General features: G+C 59.9%; 3 protein-coding genes across 8 annotated transcripts in view; all 3 read left to right on the top strand.

The window, feature by feature from the left end:
* SPEG (striated muscle enriched protein kinase) overlaps positions 1–4820 on the top strand; it is a 51723-nt gene extending 46903 nt beyond the window's left edge. For all 5 annotated transcript variants that reach the window (XM_075530030.1, XM_075530029.1, XM_075530028.1 and 2 more), the window contains 7 exons: positions 56–223; positions 345–933; positions 1269–1508; positions 1598–1821; positions 2967–3042; positions 3228–3377; positions 3874–4820. In XM_075530030.1, coding sequence (XP_075386145.1) covers positions 56–223; positions 345–933; positions 1269–1508; positions 1598–1821; positions 2967–3042; positions 3228–3377; positions 3874–4066 — 1640 coding nt within the window. In that variant the 3' untranslated portion in view covers positions 4067–4820. The remainder of the gene's footprint in view (positions 1–55; positions 224–344; positions 934–1268; positions 1509–1597; positions 1822–2966; positions 3043–3227; positions 3378–3873) is intronic.
* Positions 4821–7111: 2291 nt separating this feature from the next.
* SPEGNB (SPEG neighbor) lies at positions 7112–8866 on the top strand. The gene is made up of 4 exons (XM_075529443.1): positions 7112–7239; positions 7542–7849; positions 8441–8582; positions 8728–8866. Exons 1-4 carry the CDS (start codon positions 7112–7114, stop codon positions 8864–8866), a joined length of 717 nt encoding a protein of 238 aa, XP_075385558.1.
* Positions 8867–9508: 642 nt separating this feature from the next.
* GMPPA (GDP-mannose pyrophosphorylase A) lies at positions 9509–16248 on the top strand. Of its 2 annotated transcripts, XM_075529387.1 has the most exons (13): positions 9509–9590; positions 10378–10432; positions 10549–10646; positions 11714–11817; positions 12056–12242; positions 12520–12579; positions 13782–13912; positions 14786–14920; positions 15001–15098; positions 15230–15276; positions 15444–15536; positions 15631–15799; positions 15981–16248. In XM_075529387.1, exons 1-13 carry the CDS (start codon positions 9588–9590, stop codon positions 16079–16081), a joined length of 1281 nt encoding a protein of 426 aa, XP_075385502.1. In that variant the 5' UTR covers positions 9509–9587; the 3' UTR covers positions 16082–16248. The 2 variants fall into 2 exon arrangements, with proteins under 2 accessions (XP_075385502.1, XP_075385503.1); XM_075529388.1 differs by lacking the exon at positions 15444–15536.

The following is a 16248-nucleotide window of genomic DNA, read 5'->3' as shown; positions in this document are numbered from 1 at the left end:
ACCAGCCACCCTCCCCCTGCCCTGCCATAGGCTGAACCCTTTCATGCTCCTGCAGGGGAGTCCGCCTGGCACCTCGTGGGCTCAGGCATCCCTGACTGTTACTACAATGTGACGCATCTGCCCATCGGCGTGCCCGTGAGGTTCCGGGTGGCCTGTGCTAACCGAGCTGGACAGGGCCCCTTCAGCAACCCCTCTGAGAAGGTCCTTGTCAGAGGTACTCAAGGTAAGAGGATGGGTGCTAGGGGAGGGCTGGGAGCCTGTGCCCAGGGCCACCCTTCCTTGGAGCCCTGTGGCTTGCCCCCACCTCCAGGTGCCAAGCTGAAAGTTTTCTTTCTCACCACCAGATTCCTCCGCTGCGCTACCAGAAGCCCCTGTTACCTCAGGGCCAGCCAGGGCCCCGCCTCCTCCTGACTCTCCTACCTCACTGCCCTCGCCCCCTCCCCGGACCCCAGCTTCTCCAGCTCCTCTCAGCCCCTCACCTCCCCCAACTTCCCCCAGCCCATCCTTGTCCACGCTCAAGGCTGGGGGCCCACTGCCCCAAACTCCCCCACGAAAGCACAGGGGCTTGCTGGCTTCTCGAGTGGCAGAACCCACCGCTCCCAATGGCCAGGTCAGGCCTGGTGAGCCCAAGTCTTCCGTCCCTGACTTGGGGACCCCAGCCCCAGCCTCTGCCCCTCGAGGGACTAAACCAGCGTCTGCCACGACTCCTCAGTACATGGTGACGTCCTTTGTGTCCGCGCCCCCAGCCCCCGAGCCCCCTGCTCCCGAGCCCCCTCCTCAGCCCACCAAGGTGACGGTGAAGAGCATCAGCCCATCCAAGGACACTATCAGCTCCCCTGGAAGTGGCACCCCAATCTCTCCAGCGCTAGAGAACACCACACTTCGACAGGGCCCCCCTCAGAAACCCTACACCTTTCTGGAGGAGAAAGCCAGGCAAGAGGGGCAGGGGCAGGGAGGGGACTCAGGGTGGTGGTGGGGAGAATGACTCAGGAGCCAGAGGGCTGCCCTGGTGGGGTGGGCAGCCAGTGCTGGTCTCGGAGCCAGGCACCGCACCGACTGCACGGAGCTTCATGATCTCGTCCCCTTCTCCCTCCAACTGAGACAGGGAGGCTACATTATCATCGCCCGCTCACAGATGGGGAGACTGAGGCTAGAGAGGCTGGGATTCGAACCCAGGGGCCTAGGCGTCAACCCAAGCCCATGCTTGGAGCCTTCCTTTCTGGCTCCAGCCACCCCTGACCTTTGAGCCTGGGTGCCTCCCCCATTAGGGGCCGCTTTGGTGTGGTGCGTACGTGCCGGGAGAACACCACAGGCCGGACCTTCGTGGCCAAGATCGTGCCATACGCGGCCGAGGGCAAGCAGCGGGCGCTGCAGGAGTACGAGGTGCTGCGGACGCTGCACCATGAGCGGCTCATGTCCCTGCACGAGGCATACATCACCCCGCGCTACCTCGTCCTCATCGCTGAGAGCTGCGGCAACCGAGAGCTGCTCTGTGGGCTCAGCGACAGGTAGCGGCCCCCACCACCGGGAAGTGTGCAGGGCCGGGCCGGGCTTCCCCCTACCCCGCCGGGTTGGGACATTATCTACCTCCCCCCAGGTTCCGGTACTCGGAGGACGACGTGGCTACCTACGTGGTGCAGCTCCTTCAAGGCCTGGACTACCTCCACGGCCACCACGTGCTGCACCTGGACATCAAGCCGGACAACCTGCTGCTGGCCGCCGACAATGCCCTCAAGATCGTGGACTTTGGCAGTGCCCAGCCCTACAACCCCCAGGCCCTGCGGCCCCTGGGCCACCGCACAGGCACGCTGGAGTTCATGGGTGAGTGGGCCAGGCTGCTGTCGGCCTGTGATGGAACACCGCAAGAGGGGCAGTTGCACGTACACACGGGACCGGGCCTCCTCCAGCCAGGCACAGAGCACTTCCTTGGAACTCTGCAGCCAACTGGATGTGTGTTCCCTTGACCTGTACAATAGTCCCCGAGATTGGCCTCAGTATCAACTTCTGTTACAGATGAAAGGTGCCCATGTGGCTCTGTGGGCTAGGCGTTGGGCTACTCATGGCACGATCGGTGGTTCAAACCCACCAGCCGCCCCTCGGGAGAAAGATACTGCGCCTGCTCTCCTCAAAGATTGACAGTCTCAGGAAACCCCATCCTGGGGAGCTATGAGGCAGAATCAGCTCACCAGGAGTGGGCTGGGGTTTGGCTTTGACAGATGAAGAGTCCCTGGGTGACACGAACATTCATGTGCTCAGCTGGGCACTGAAACCTTGGCTGTTCGAATTGGCCCACCCCGAAGGGTGTCCTGAGAAAGGTCTGGCTTGTGTGCCCCCCTAGTATAGTTATGCACTGCACACATAGGCCGCCACTGCCGGCAGCCACTCGAGGGCAACTGGCTTGGTTTTTTGACAGATGAAGCAATAGAGGTGATGCGAGGGTCAATAGATTGTTCAACACCAGACAGTTATCAACGGTAGAGCCGCATGTTCGAAGCTGGAGGGACTCAATTATGCATATATATAATTTAAATATGTAATTTACATATATATAATTTTTTAAAGCTGCCATTTAGCTACGTGCTGAGCTCTTGCTGCATTACTCAGCACTGGTCTGCAGGCTGAGTCTGCAGAGTGGTGGAGTACAGCACCCCAGCAGGGTCCCCGGCTAGGCAAGGAGGGCTAGCAGGCTCCAAGGCTTCCTTGAATTCTGGGTGTGAGCACACTCTATGTGATGGGCACCTGCCTTCTCCGGAGCTGACCAGAGGGAGCTGGTGGCCCTGGTTCTCAAGCTCCCCATAGAGTCCTAGGCTGGGGTGGCTCCTCGGGTACCCTGGAGACTTCCGAGGGCCACCTGCCTCCTGTCCTGCTGCTCCAGTAGTACCCAGGCACTGTCCCTGCTTCTCAGGCCCCCAGGGGCTCCCCTGCCACCGGGAAGCAGGGTCAGCTTGGCCTCTGTTTCCTGTCAGCTCCTGAGATGGTGAAGGGAGAACCCATCGGCTCTGCCACAGACATCTGGGGCGCGGGTGTGCTCACCTACATCATGTGAGTGCCCAGGCCCTGCCCGCTGTGGCTCCAGGACCCCCTCCTCCCACTTCCTACCTCCCCACACACCAGGCATGGGGCCACTTCTTCCTGAGCTCCGCTACTCTCTGCACCCCACCTTCATATTCCTCTCACCCAGGTGTGGGCCTCAACCCGTGTGCCCACTGAACTGTCTCTCACAATAGGCTCAGCGGACGCTCCCCCTTCTATGAGCCAGACCCCCAAGAAACTGAGGCTCGGATCGTGGGGGGCCGTTTTGATGCCTTCCAGTTGTACCCCAACACATCCCAGAGCGCTACCCTCTTCCTGCGAAAGGTCCTCTCAGTACATCCCTGGTGAGTTGGCCCCACCCACCCCCTGCCAGGTCCCAAGCATTCCTTCCTAGCCTGCAACTGCCCTTCCCAGCCCTGCCAAAGACCCTTCATTCCTCCCTGCCCCGCTGATGTGCGGCTACTACTGCTACTAGGACTCTCTGAGTGGTGTCAGTGGTTAAGTGTTCGGCCCTTAACCCAAAGGTTGGTAGTTCAAATTCATCCAGAGGAACCTCAGAAGAAAGGCCTGATTACCTACTTCTGGAGGTCACAGCCATAGGAAAACCTGAGAGGGTGCAGTTCCACTCTGTCACACATAGGGGACCTCCATAAATCAGAATCCACTCCATGCCCCTGTGATTTACTCCAGCTGCTACTAGTGGTTGTAGAACCTACCTGTGAGACAGGTAGAATCCCCATTGTCACACCCGAGATGGGGAGATTGAGCCCCAGTAGCCAGGGTGGGCGAGGCTCCGGTAGCCAGCCCTGTCGGCTCACCCATCTTGGCTCCGTTGGGCAGGAGCCGGCCCTCCCTGCAGGACTGCCTAGCACACCCCTGGCTGCAGGACGCCTACCTGATGAAGCTGCGCCGCCAGACGCTCACCTTCACCACCAACCGGCTCAAGGAGTTCCTGGGCGAGCAGCGGCGCCGCCGGGCTGAGGCCGCCACCCGCCATAAGGTGCTGCTCCGCTCCTACCCAGGCTGCCCCTAGTGGCGAGGACCACAGCCGGCCTGGGGCTTCACCTCGGTTCCCATGCCACTGATGGAGGACGCCGGACATTCCAGGGCCCACGCTGAGCCGGGTGGGCCTGAGGCTTTGACACCACCAGCATCAACACCTGGCCAGGCGATTACCTCATGGACCTGGGGACAGAGGCCCGGGCTTGGGCCTGCCACCACCCTGCCAGAGCGGGAGGGCCCTTGACCATGCTGGGGGGTGGGGTGGGGGGGACAGGAAGAAGGGCAAGAAGGGTATCAGGAAGTGAAGAAAAGAAGACGGGATCGGAAGGAGGTGGTGGGGAGAGCACAGGAGGAGGGCCACCAGGTAGCTAGCCGGTGCCCTGGGGAGAGATGTCAAGGAAGCTGGGACAGGACTCAGGGACAGGACTCAGCCAGAGCTGGACCGAGAAGAGGGACAGGCAGGGGTGGAGAAGAGAGAGGACGTGTGGGTTGGGGGGCGGCCAGCTGCTGGCCTGCAGGAAGGAGAAGTCCAGAGGGTGGATCGAGGATGGGGTGACCACTCAGGCCCTCGGGCTCTGGCACTCAGTGCTGGCCCAGGGATGTCCCCACGGCTCCCTTCATGGCCTTTGACCTTCTTCCCATTCGTATTTATTTATTTATTGACTTTTATGAAGTTTTCCCTTCCACCCAATCCCTCTTGTCCATGTTGCCTTGACCATCTCCCCAGCCATTCAGCTGCCTCGCAGCTGTCTGTCTGTCACATGGAAAATAAAAATGGCAAGCAAGCAGGGTCTCTGTGTGGTCTGTGGGGAGTCAGTGTGGGGTGGGGGTGGCAGAGAGGAGACCAGCTAGAGGGGCAGCATGGAGTCCTGGGACAGCACTTGTCTTTTCTCTGCCAAAGGAAACCGAGGCCTGCTGGCCACATACATCTGGGATCTACTAGCTAAGCCCCTGGGGTCCTCTATGTCCTCCCCTGGCCCCCAGCCCTTCCCTGGCCTGCTCCTCAGAGTTTCTGGGATCCTGGCAGAATCACTGAATTCCCCCCTAACCTTCAAAGCAAAGTCTTGTAGCTGCCCCCCCCCACACACAACTCTTCTCATGTCCCTCAATACACCTTTTTAGGCATGTTGGACCTTTGTCCTGAACCAGGGCAAACCCCACTCTTGTACCTTCACTCTGCCCAGGAGACAGGTCCTGAGCTCTGGTTCTGAGCCCGGGAGCTGACGAGGTTTCATCACAGCGGCTGGTGAGAGCTAAGGAGGGCCCCAGGGCAGCCCAAGCCCTTGCTGCTGGCATCAGAACCCAACTTGTCTGCTGCCTGGGGGCTCCAGGCAGACCCTTTCCTGTTTGTCTGGTGGAGAAACATTACCCTGGGCTGCTTGTCCTCAAGGCCAGCCACCTATTGGTGTCAAGGCACCCTGACTCTTCCCTGTCCCCTGGAGTGCCACTGAGGGTCTTAAAGCTGAGCCACCCTGCTCTGAGAAGAGCTGGGGGGGGGGGCTGTGGAGGCAGAGCCCCCTTCCCAGAGAGACCATTCCTCCACATTACCCACCCACCCCCCCCTGAAAACTCTGCTCTTGGCAAGTGAAAAGAGACTGAGCCTGAACCAGGACCAGGAGAAGAGCAGGCGCCTTGTGTGCTGCTGGCTGTGGTTGAGTCTCCCTTGGCTCAGCCTCCCTCCCAGCCTGGCCCCTCCTCTCTGGCTTCACAGAGCCCCAGGGAAGGGCCAAGCCCCATCATCATAAAATACCAGCCAGCTGGACAGGACCAGAGGATGCCTCCCCACCTGTCATGTTAGCGATGAAGATATATAGTTTGCCTGTGAGGATCTCCACGTGTCCCCCCCCCCAACTATTACAAGTGTTTTCATATAAAAATGAGGTGCCTGGACTCATATCTTGATAAATGGCAAAATTCTTCCCCCGTCCCCCACCCTCGGATCTTGAGCTGACTTTCCTTCGCCATTGGAAATGGCGTGTGAGCTGCTTGTTGCAAGCCCGGAGGAGCAAAGGTAATTTATGTCACTAGAGCCGTGTCAAAATTGCTCTGATCAAAAGGTGACAGCGCTGCACACCTGGGTGGGCAGTTACAATTGGAACATTGCTCCTAGCCCGACGGTGTCCGAGCATGGCAGACAAACACCTCGGGGAAGCCGGCTGAGCCTTCACCGGGTGGGTCTGATGTACCAACGACAGACCTAGAGCTGGGCCGTTGGGAGCAGTGCTAATTTCCGGGGACCCTGCCACGTCGTAGCGAGTGGGGCAAGTGGAGCAGGGGCGCAGGTTCTCCAAAGCCTTGCGGGTCCTTGCTGGATGTCTCTCAGTTTACCGCCAGGGGGCACAGCCTGGAGCGGACGACCCTGAAAGCAAGGCGCTTCCCGATTGGTCCAGGCAGCCACGTGGTCGTCTCGTGGTTGGTTAATATATGGTTAGAGAAGCCCGCGGATAATCAGGCTCCTTTCAGGGACACCCCACAAATGCTTTTACCCCCGTACCCGACGGTGTCCCCTGGAGAACACGTGGGCTGGCTATCCGGAGACTGGCCTGGTTGTCCAGCAGCCCCAGCAGTGGGCTGACAGCCCTGTCCGCTAGGGGCCGGGCCTGGCCCTCCGGGAGTGGGATGACAAAAGGAGGGAATGGGGCCACGTCCAGCCGCGCAGCTGTCCGGCTCTGACGCGCGGTGCACCCCAGAGCCGCTCGGGTTTCCCCTCCCGGGTCTGCAGCTCCGGCTGAGCCAGCATCCCAGGCGTCCTCAGGCTAAATAAGGAACCCGCGTGGGTCGCGGGCGGAGGCTAGGGTCCCGGGGGGCTTAGGGCAACCACGCCAAACAAGGCAAGGAGGGGAGCGATGTATAAAACCGGGGCCCAGGGTTGAGCACCTGCCCGCGCTCCTCTTGTGCCATCCGGAAGCACGCCGTGCAGCCTGCAGCCCAGTCCGCGGACCTAAGTGCCCAGTCGCCCCCTCCACGGTGAGTCCCAGTCCTCAGCCCAGGCCTCGGTTCGACCCTGGCTGGGGCAGGACCGAAGGTGGGGGAGGCATGCTCAGCCTGGACCCCCTGTTTGCTGTCCGCTCCTCAGATGTCCAAGGCAGCTCCCGCCAAAAAACCAACACCTTCTGCCCCACCCCCGGGTTGCACGATCGATATCAACGACCCCCAGGTCCAGAGCGCGGCCATCCGCATCCAGGCCTCTTACCGGGGCCACAGGTGAGGGGGAGCCCTAGGGAGGGAGGACTCTGGAGCTGCAGGGACTTGCCCCCGCGTTGGCAGGGGCGGGGAGGCAGCGCACGGAGACCGCACCCCCGCACCCCGGGTCACTGGACCTGAGGGAGGCCCGGGGTGTATGCAGTTACTGGGGTGTGAAGCGGTCTAGCAGAGTGGATGCTTTCATAATAGGCAGGAGCAGCCCCCTCTTAGGGGTCCGCTGGGCCGAAAGGGCGGGCTGGGCTGCGAGCCAGCCGGAGCTGTGTGGGGGGCACGCCCTGGGCCCTGACTCGGCCCACGCGTAGGTCCCGGAAGGAGCTCCGCGAGAAGGGGCCGCCGCGGGTGCTGGAGCCTCTGAAAGACGTGATGCTGATCGAAGGCAGCGCGGCCAAGCTGACTTGCCGCATCTCCGCCTTCCCGGACCCGTTCATCCGCTGGAGCAAGGACGGCAAGGAGCTGCGCGACGGGCCCAAGTACCGCTACATCTTTGAGGACCCCGACGTCGTGGCGCTCGTGGTGCGGGACGGCGAGCTGGCTGACCTGGGCCAGTACAGCATCAACGTAACCAATCCCTTCGGCCAGTGCTCCGACTCGGCGCGCATCCTTGTGGAAGGTACCCAGGCTCCCCGCACCTGCAGCTCCACCCAGCGCTAGCGTCTCCCGGCCTAGCCCAGTTAGAATAGGGTCGTGGCGCGCCCAGTCTCGGGCGGAGACGCGCCGGCCAGACACGTCTTTCTCTGGGGTCTGGCCCCACCAGGCTGAGAAGTGGCTGTGGGCTTCCATCACTCGATTCCAGGGCCCCAAGGTCACAAAGTGAGCCGCAAGGTCACAACGTGAACCCAAGGCAGAGCCAAGCCCAAGTGCTCTAACCCCCGCCCCCCGCCCCCCCGATCCAGGGTAATTTCCACCACCTGGAGCTGTTTCCAAGGCCCCGCGCGATCCGTGAACCGAGATTCCGCCGCGTTCTTGCCGCAATCTTTGTCCTCCGAGCCTCTAATCAACTCTTTGCAGTAGGCGGGGCAGGGACGATCAATCCTGACCACAGTTGTGGCGGCGAAGCCCCGGAGGTTAATGGTGTGTCCACTGACACACTGCGAGCTCAAGGCATGTAGTGTGTAGGACCGGGTATCATCTGGGAGGACAAGCCGCGCCCGCCTGCCCTCCAGGTCCCCCACTGGGCCGTGTCCCTCTTCCCTTGCTCTAGTCCCCGCGAAGATTCAAAAGGGACCGGACAGCACCAAGGCGCGCAAAGGCACCACGGTGAAGCTGTGCGCTGAGATCATGGGCGAGCCTGCGCCCGACGTGGGCTGGACCAAGGACGGAAAGGACATCGAGGAGGACGAGAGGCAAGGGCGGGGACTGCGATCGGGGCTGGGGCTGCAGCCGGGGCGGGACGGGGCCCTGGAGCCCGGCGGGCGAGGGATGGGGGCGAGACCCTGGCAGGCGAAGAACACACTGGTAACTTGATCCGAGGCCCCGCTCGGCCCCTAGGGTGTTCTTCGAGATCGGCAGCACCAACACCACGTTGACCATCCGGCGGGCCACGCCTGAAGACAGCGGCAAGTACGAGGTCTTCGTGGAGAACAGCCTGGGCATGGACCAGAGCTTCGCTCGCGTGGACGTGGCCTGAACGGGGCCGGCGGACCTCTCCGCTGCAACAAGCCGGGGGCGAGTGGGGCCCGCAGCGCTCCTCCATCTTGCTTAATAAAGCTTGCTCTCGGACCCCCTCGTCTCTTCTGTTAGCTCTGCCGTTCCCCCACCGCACACACCGGCACCCACAAATATTCCAGCCCAAGGTCACGGAGGGGTGGGGCAGGCGAGTGCCCGCCCAGTGCTTCGCTTTACCGTCAGGACTGCGGGCAGGGGCTTCTCCACTGTCTCGCAGGCATTCACTTTCCACGGGGACGGGCAGTGGAAGCTGTGACCTCGTCCACTCAGTCCCGCCCACTGGTGGCTATTTGAGTTCTGGCCCCACCCCTTCTTACCTCTAATTCCTCTTCTCCCCCCCTCTCCCGCCCGGGACCTAGATCTCTACTTAGGCTCCTGCTTCGGGCTGATTCCTGAACACTTGGGCTTGCTCCTAACTTTAGGTTCCAGCCACCACCCTGAGGCCCCCACCATCCTCTCATTTACACCCGCCTCCGGAACCCCTTGACCACGCCCATAAGCTCTACCTAGCTCTTCCTCTAGCGTTAGCACAAGGGCGGGTGGTGGTGATGCCCTTAAGAACTACAATTCCCGGCATACGCTGCGAAGTTCTCGCGAGTTGCGAGAAGACACGTGTGCGGAAGGAGCAAGCTATAAACGAAAGGCAGACCTGGCGTAAAGGGTGCTGGTGGTAAAGAGAGCTGATGGTGGGGCGCCGAGGGGTTAAGGGGTGGTGTACGGCCCCCAGAGGAAGGGCGGGCTAGGAGGCCCCAGTTGGCTCTCCGCTGGTCTGCGCCAGCGTTGATCCAGGGTCCCCGGCTACACTGCGCGATGGTTTATTGTAGTGTTGAGATTCAGCTGGTCGGTAGTAATCAACCCTCGGAATCCAGATGTTCAGCACCAGTCCTTATTATTACGGCTGGGGAGTTTGGTAATTTCACTCTCTGGAACAGCAGCGAGCTAGTCTTTTATTATTATTATTAATCTGGGGTTTATCATTTTCATCTACAGAGGTTTAGCTAGAATCTGGGGTTCATCCAATGCATATCAGTGTTCAATACTTAAAGATTAAATGAAATATCTGGGGCTTCCTCAAGATTTAAAGTTCAATATTCAGGATTCGTTATTGGGTTGCAGGCTTTGAGATCTAGAATGGGATACAAAGATTTGGGGACCATTGTATAAGGGACTTCAGTGTTTGAGTTTGGGGGCTTGAGGAAGCCGTCTGAACAGAATTGAGGAGTAGGTTGAATTTGTTCATGGCCAGAAGGAAGCCTTTGGTGGAGGGGGGCGGTGCTCAAATTGTGTGGTGAGTTTTGGGGGCATGACTGTAGGGTTTGGGAGTGAACTGGAGTCTCAGCTGGTATTTAAGATGGGTGAGGTTTGTGGGGTGTCTGTCCAGGGAAGTCCCAAACTGAGTTTGACTTTAGTGAACTGGAGAGGGCTGAGTGTCGGGGTGTGAGCCTGATTTTTCTGTTGGGATTTGAAGTTTAGGTAGCGTACACCATCATGCTCAAAGCTGTGATCCTGATTGGAGGCCCCCAAAAGGGTGAGGAACCAGAGGGATGGTGGCAATGAGGGTGGGAGTGGACCGGTGTGGTTGGTACAGTGGGGAGGGTGGGATGGGGAACAGGAGGCTGTAATGTTCACCTTTTCCTCTCCCAGGGACTCGCTTCAGGCCCCTGTCTTTTGAAGTGCCCAAACCACTGTTTCCTGTGGCCGGGGTGCCCATGATCCAGCACCACATAGAGGCCTGCGCTCAGGTAACCCCACAAGGCTTCCCTCTCCCTCTCACCTCCTGCTCATCTCTCCCACACCACATTGCTCCCTTTCCAAAGGTGAGCTCTTTCCACCAGGCATGGCTCTTACCACGCACAGATGACAGTAGGAGTGGTGCCCTCTGGAGGCGTGTCATGCCGCTGCCTTCTCCCCTGAACTTGTTCTCTCATCTGACCCCTTCTCTCAGATTTCACCCCTGTATTGAAAGTATGGAGTGTGGGATTTGACAAACCCACTGCCATTGAGACAATTCTGACTCACTCACTTCTCACTCACTGTCATCAAGTCAATGCCAACTCGAAGTGACCCTGTAGGACGGGGTTGAGCTGCCCCTGGGAGTTTCTGAAACTGAATCTTTACAGGACTAGAAGGCTGGTGGTTTTGAACTCCTGATCTTGAGGTTAGCTGCCCAACTTGTAACTACTATACCACCAGGGCTCCTATAGGGTACACCAGACCCACCAACACCCCCTCTCCTGGGTTTCTGAGGCTGTGACTCTTTATGGGAACAGAAAGCCTCATCATTCTCCCTGGGAGCAGCTGGTGGGCTTGACCAGCTGAGTTCATACCCTCGCATAACATGGAGCTCATTTCTGTGTTGCTTTTGGTAATAGTCTCAGAAACCCACAGGGTAGTCTCGGTGAGTCAGCATTAACTCCATGGCAGTGTTTGTTTTGGTGTTTGTTTTGGTATCAGGACAGGTAAGCATGCGTTGAGATGTAGGCCCCACCACATCCTTGCTGTGGGGCCCTTCTGAGCCTTGGTCTTCAGGTACTGGGTGGCAAATGGTTGCTTTCTTACCTTGTGCTGATCTTGGGCTCAGGTTGACAGATAATAAAAATGGAACATAGGGAACAGATTATTTTTTAATGCAGCTTCGTAGGCACAATCATGAGGAATTCAGGTGGGGGATGGAGAAGGGACAGTAAGAGAAGCCAGCCCAGCATGTTGATGGCTAAGCCCCCTGCAGCTGAGGCTGAAACTGCTTCCAGAGGTCTGCCCAGGAGTTCCTCCTACCAAATGCTTCTCCAAACTCTTGCTTTGTCCCCAGGTCCCTGGAATGCAGGAGATTCTGCTCATTGGATTCTACCAACCTGATGAGTCCCTTACCCGTTTTCTAGAAGCTGCCCAACACGAGTGGAACCTTCCGATCAGGTGTCTGTGCACATGCACGCATAGTGGGGTGCCTGGGCCTCTGGGGGCTTTCAGTGGGTGGAGCTAGCGTTTCCCAGAGTTCAGCTTCCTATACCAGGAGGTTTCAGATTTGGGCTGAGTAGTGGATGTCCTGTGGGCTCCGGACAGGAGTCCCCCTGGGGATCAGGGTCAGGTGACCAGGCACATGCTAGCCATCTCCTCTGATCTCACCAGATGGTTCTGAAATCCCTGGGCACAGGTACCTGCAGGAATTTGCCCCCCTGGGCACAGGAGGTGGCCTCTACCATTTCCGGGACCAGATCCTGGCTGGGAACCCTGAGGCCTTCTTCGTGCTCAATGCTGATGTCTGCTCCGACTTCCCCTTGAGCGCTATGCTGGGGGCCCACAGACGCCAACCCCACCCTTTCCTATTGTTGGGCACCACGGTGAGGCGGCTAGGGGCTGGATGTGTGGATGTGTTTCCTGGGAGACGGGGCAGCCTGGGGAGAGAGGTGCAGGACCTTCCCCCGACCCCACTCCCTCAGTAAGAGCCCTCTGTCTGTTTGCTGCAGGGAGGGGGAGGGCCGCTGTCACTTCTCACTCCTGTGGAAGCCTGTCAGTGGGATCTGCGTGCCTGGTGCTACAGGCCAAAGAAGGAAAAAACAGGCCTGGCTGCCCCGGTCACTCACTGTCACCGTGGTGTAATGGCTGTCTCTCTTCCAGGCAAACAGGACACAGTCCCTCAACTATGGCTGCATCGTTGAAAACCCACAGACGCATGAGGTGAGATCTGGTGAGGGGCGGTGGGGTTGGATGGGGGGTGGGGGCTTGTCCTTCCCAGCCCTCACCCTCTAATGAAGGTGGTGTGGGGTGATGGGTGAACCGCAGAAAGGAACCCTCATCTCGAGCATCTTATGACTTGTGGTGTCAGTGTAGAACCGGGTGTCATGGGATTCGCAATGGGGGTTTCTCAGAGGTGGACCGCCCCAGCTTTCCTCCCAGACACCTCTGGCCGGACTCCAACTTCCAACCTCACAGTTAGCCACGGAGCACTTGAACCATTGGCACTGCTGGGGGTCTGAACTGCTGACCACGCAGATCGCAGCCCAAAGCATAACTATGATGCCATCAGGGCTCCTTCCAGAATTCCATAGCCTCTCCTAAACGACATTGGTGGAGCCCTATCTGATGACAAGGCAGCGGGTCTGTCTCTGGCCCTGGAGCCTGACTCCCATAAACCCCTTTATCTAACTATACGTCAGGACATGCACATACCTGCATACATGTATCCATGTGCATACAGAGAGGATTTCAGAGGTTCATGGAAAAATGAGATGAAAAGACCGGTATTTTCCCAGGAACTTGAAGCTGCGTCCCCACTGTCCCCCAGTCCCGGTGTGTCAAGTTTTGCGCTAGATAGCAGCTACGTGTGATAGAAACTGTCCCCAAAAGACATAGCCCCCCACCCCCAGTTCTCAAGTCATCCCCCTACCCCCACCGAAAACCAACCAGTGCAAGGGGCCCAGGTGCCACTGTGAGGTGTGGCCAGGCCCAGGGCACCCAGGCTTCAAAGATGAGTTTTCCAATGAAGAGGTAGGAGAGGGCATTCCTGGCCCGCAAACTGGATGTCACCATGCTGGCAGGCAAGGTGGGGCAGAGCCCAGGGGGGCTCCTCTTGAGGGCAAAGGGCGCATTCACAGTCACCACAGTCCAGCCAGGCTGTGGTGGTAACAGAGCACATGCTGCTCCTCAGGAGAAAGACCCCGGTCTGCTCCCAGAAAGGTTTGCAGCCTCAGAAAGCCCGGGGAGCAATTCATTCTGTCCTACTGGGCTGCTGCTGTGCAGGGGTTCAACTCAGTGGGGACGGCGGTGGTGGTGGTGGGTGCGCTCTGCATTTCAGGAAGACCCCCTCAGCTGCAGGGCGGAGGGGCAGGGGGTCGTAGCCCTGGCCCCTTACCCTCCTGACCCTGCCACCCCATCTTCAGGTCCTCCACTACGTGGAGAAGCCCAGCACCTTTGTGAGTGACATCATCAACTGTGGCATCTACCTCTTTACTCCGGAAGCCCTGAGGCCCCTTCGGGATGTCTTCCAGCGTAACCAGCAGGACAGGCAACTGTGAGGGGGGCCCCCTTACCCCGAGGACCCCTGTCACAGATGCCCACCCTCCACCCCTAGTCTGTAGACTCCATCTCCACCTGCTCCCCTGGCTGTTCCTGCTCCTCCTGTCTCTGTCATCTCTAGCGCGGTCCCTCCCCTCCCAACCTCATTCTGTCCCTCTTCCTTATCCATCCCGTTTCCTTTTCTGTCACACGGCCCCCTCCTCGTTCTCTGGAGCCCTGAGTGCCCCAGAGACATCTTTGGGACAGACTGGGAGGACACACCTGGGCGCACACACATGTGCTCTCTCTCGGGCTGAAGCCCCCTCGGACACAGCGCCCCAGGGTGCCTCCCTCCCTGCGGGGACGGCACCCCTCTCTGCCTCCCCTTTCTCCCTCCCTGTGAGCCCACCGCCAGCCCCATCCACTCGGAGCCCCCCTCTCACTCCCACATCTCTGCTCTCTCTCCTGGCCTCTGCCTCTGTCTCTCTGGGGCTGGCGTCTCTACCACCTCTCTCTCCCTCCCCCTGTGACTGTCTCTGCCTCACCAGCTGCCTTGCTCTGGGGTGAGTCTGTCCCAGTGTCATTTCATCCAGTGATGGAGAGGGTGGTGGGAGGGGGTCAGAGGAGTGACTGGGTAGCGGAATGTGAGCGTAGTGGGGGGTGGGGACCCAGGTCTGGTCCAGCTCCTGGACATGGGGCAGGCATGGGAAGCAGGTAAGTCCCCAGGTCCCCTATAGTGGTGTCCTAGCCTGCCAGGATCTGGAGGCCAGGTGTACCGTCTTGTCCTGGGAAGGGGTCCAGCGAGTTGGGGACCCCTCTGATTTCTGTCCCAGAAGCAGCTGCCCCTACCCCACCCCCTCGCCAGGACTGTGCCCTTCCTCTCCCCCAGGGAGGACTCGCCAGGCCTCTGGCCCGGGGCGGGCACCATCCAGCTGGAGCAGGATGTGTTCTCGGCGCTGGCTGGGCAGGGCCAGATTTTCGTGCACCTCACTGACGGCATCTGGAGCCAGATCAAGTCTGCGGGGTATGTGGGTGAGCGGAGGGCTCTGGGGTGGTTGGCACAGGCCCTGCTGACCCCTGAGGCCTCCACATTGTGGTCCCCAGCTCAGCTCTCTATGCCTCACGCCTCTACCTGGGCCGATACCAGTCCACTCATCCGGAACGGCTAGCCAAGCATAGCCCCGGAGGCCCGAGGATCCGAGGTATGCACCTGCCCAGCCCTCCCCTCTGAGCCCGCACCTCCAACTGGGAGCCCAGAGCGGAAGGTCCGCCCTGTCCCCTCTAGGATCCAATGTGGGGGTATTTTTCCCCCAGGCCCTGTCTCTACTTTCAGGAAACGTCTATATCCACCCCACTGCAAAGGTGGCCCCATCAGCTGTGGTAAGTGGAGGACCCAGCACCCAGGGAGGTGGGGTGGCGGGGTGCTGGCCTCTGCTTTGTCACAACCTGCTGGGTGACCCTAAACAGCTCACTTCTTGCTTACCTGTTGTTGGGAGGGACCCCTGAAGCCCTTCCAAGGGTCACGCTCTGCACGTGCCTCTCCACAGCTGGGCCCTAACGTCTCCATCGGGGAGGGGGTGACCGTGGGCGAGGGGGTACGTCTCCGAGAGAGCATCGTCCTCCACGGAGCCACACTACAGGTAGGGGCTGGGGTGCAGCCAGCAGGGCGGGGCCCGAGGACACCCCACAGGCTCTGTATCTGCACCCACCCCCCATGCACTGTCCTGTTTGCAGGAGCACACCTGTGTGCTGCACAGCATTGTGGGCTGGGGGAGCACCGTCGGGCGCTGGGCTCGTGTGGAGGGCACCCCCAATGACCCCAACCCCAACGACCCTCGAGCCCATATGGACAGCGAGAGCCTCTTCAAGGATGGGAAGCTACTGCCAGCCATCACCATCCTGGGTATGGTCCCTGGCCAGGCGCCGTCACTGGCCTGGGTGCAGCCTCCCCAGCTCTCCACAGGTGCTGGCCACCCTCAGTAGGCACCTCTTGAGTACAAACTGACTGAGGGCCTGCCCTGTGCCACGCCTGGAGATGCCACCCCAGGGCCATGACCTTGGGGCTGCTGCCCTTCTGTTGGCAGGCTGCCGCGTACGGATCCCCGCCGAGGTGCTCATCCTGAACTCAATTGTTCTGCCGCACAAGGAACTCAGCCGCAGCTTCACCAACCAAATCATCCTCTGAGGAGCCCACTCTTGCTCCCCGGCCCCCTGGAGCTCCTGCCCTGCAGGTCTGGCCCATAACTCCTCCTGAAAGACCCCTGGAAGCCACGCGGGGAGCCACATGCTGGGAGCTGTGTGGGTGGCCCCGGGCCTCCCTCCTGCTGCTCCCTAATAAACCCGTGAACCTTG

This window comes from Tenrec ecaudatus, chromosome 13, assembly GCF_050624435.1.
Source record: "Tenrec ecaudatus isolate mTenEca1 chromosome 13, mTenEca1.hap1, whole genome shotgun sequence".
Lineage (NCBI taxonomy): Eukaryota > Metazoa > Chordata > Mammalia > Afrosoricida > Tenrecidae > Tenrec > Tenrec ecaudatus.
The sequence above is the reverse complement of the archived record's forward strand: the minus strand, read 5'-3'. Positions and strand labels throughout refer to the sequence as shown.

Bases quoted from the DNA above. Each gene is read 5' to 3' on its own strand.
- GMPPA (XM_075529387.1), top strand. The intron at 11,818-12,055 runs GTGTCTGTGCAC...CCCTGGGCACAG, and splicing joins GAGTGGAACCTTCCGATCAG to GTACCTGCAGGAATTTGCCC. The intron at 13,913-14,785 runs GTGAGGGGGGCC...CCTCTCCCCCAG, and splicing joins AACCAGCAGGACAGGCAACT to GGAGGACTCGCCAGGCCTCT.
- SPEGNB (XM_075529443.1), top strand. From the start codon at position 7,112: ATGTCCAAGGCAGCTCCCGCCAAAAAACCAACACCTTCTGCCCCACCC. The intron at 7,850-8,440 runs GTACCCAGGCTC...CCCTTGCTCTAG, and splicing joins GGCGCGCATCCTTGTGGAAG to TCCCCGCGAAGATTCAAAAG. The intron at 8,583-8,727 runs GCAAGGGCGGGG...CTCGGCCCCTAG, and splicing joins GACATCGAGGAGGACGAGAG to GGTGTTCTTCGAGATCGGCA.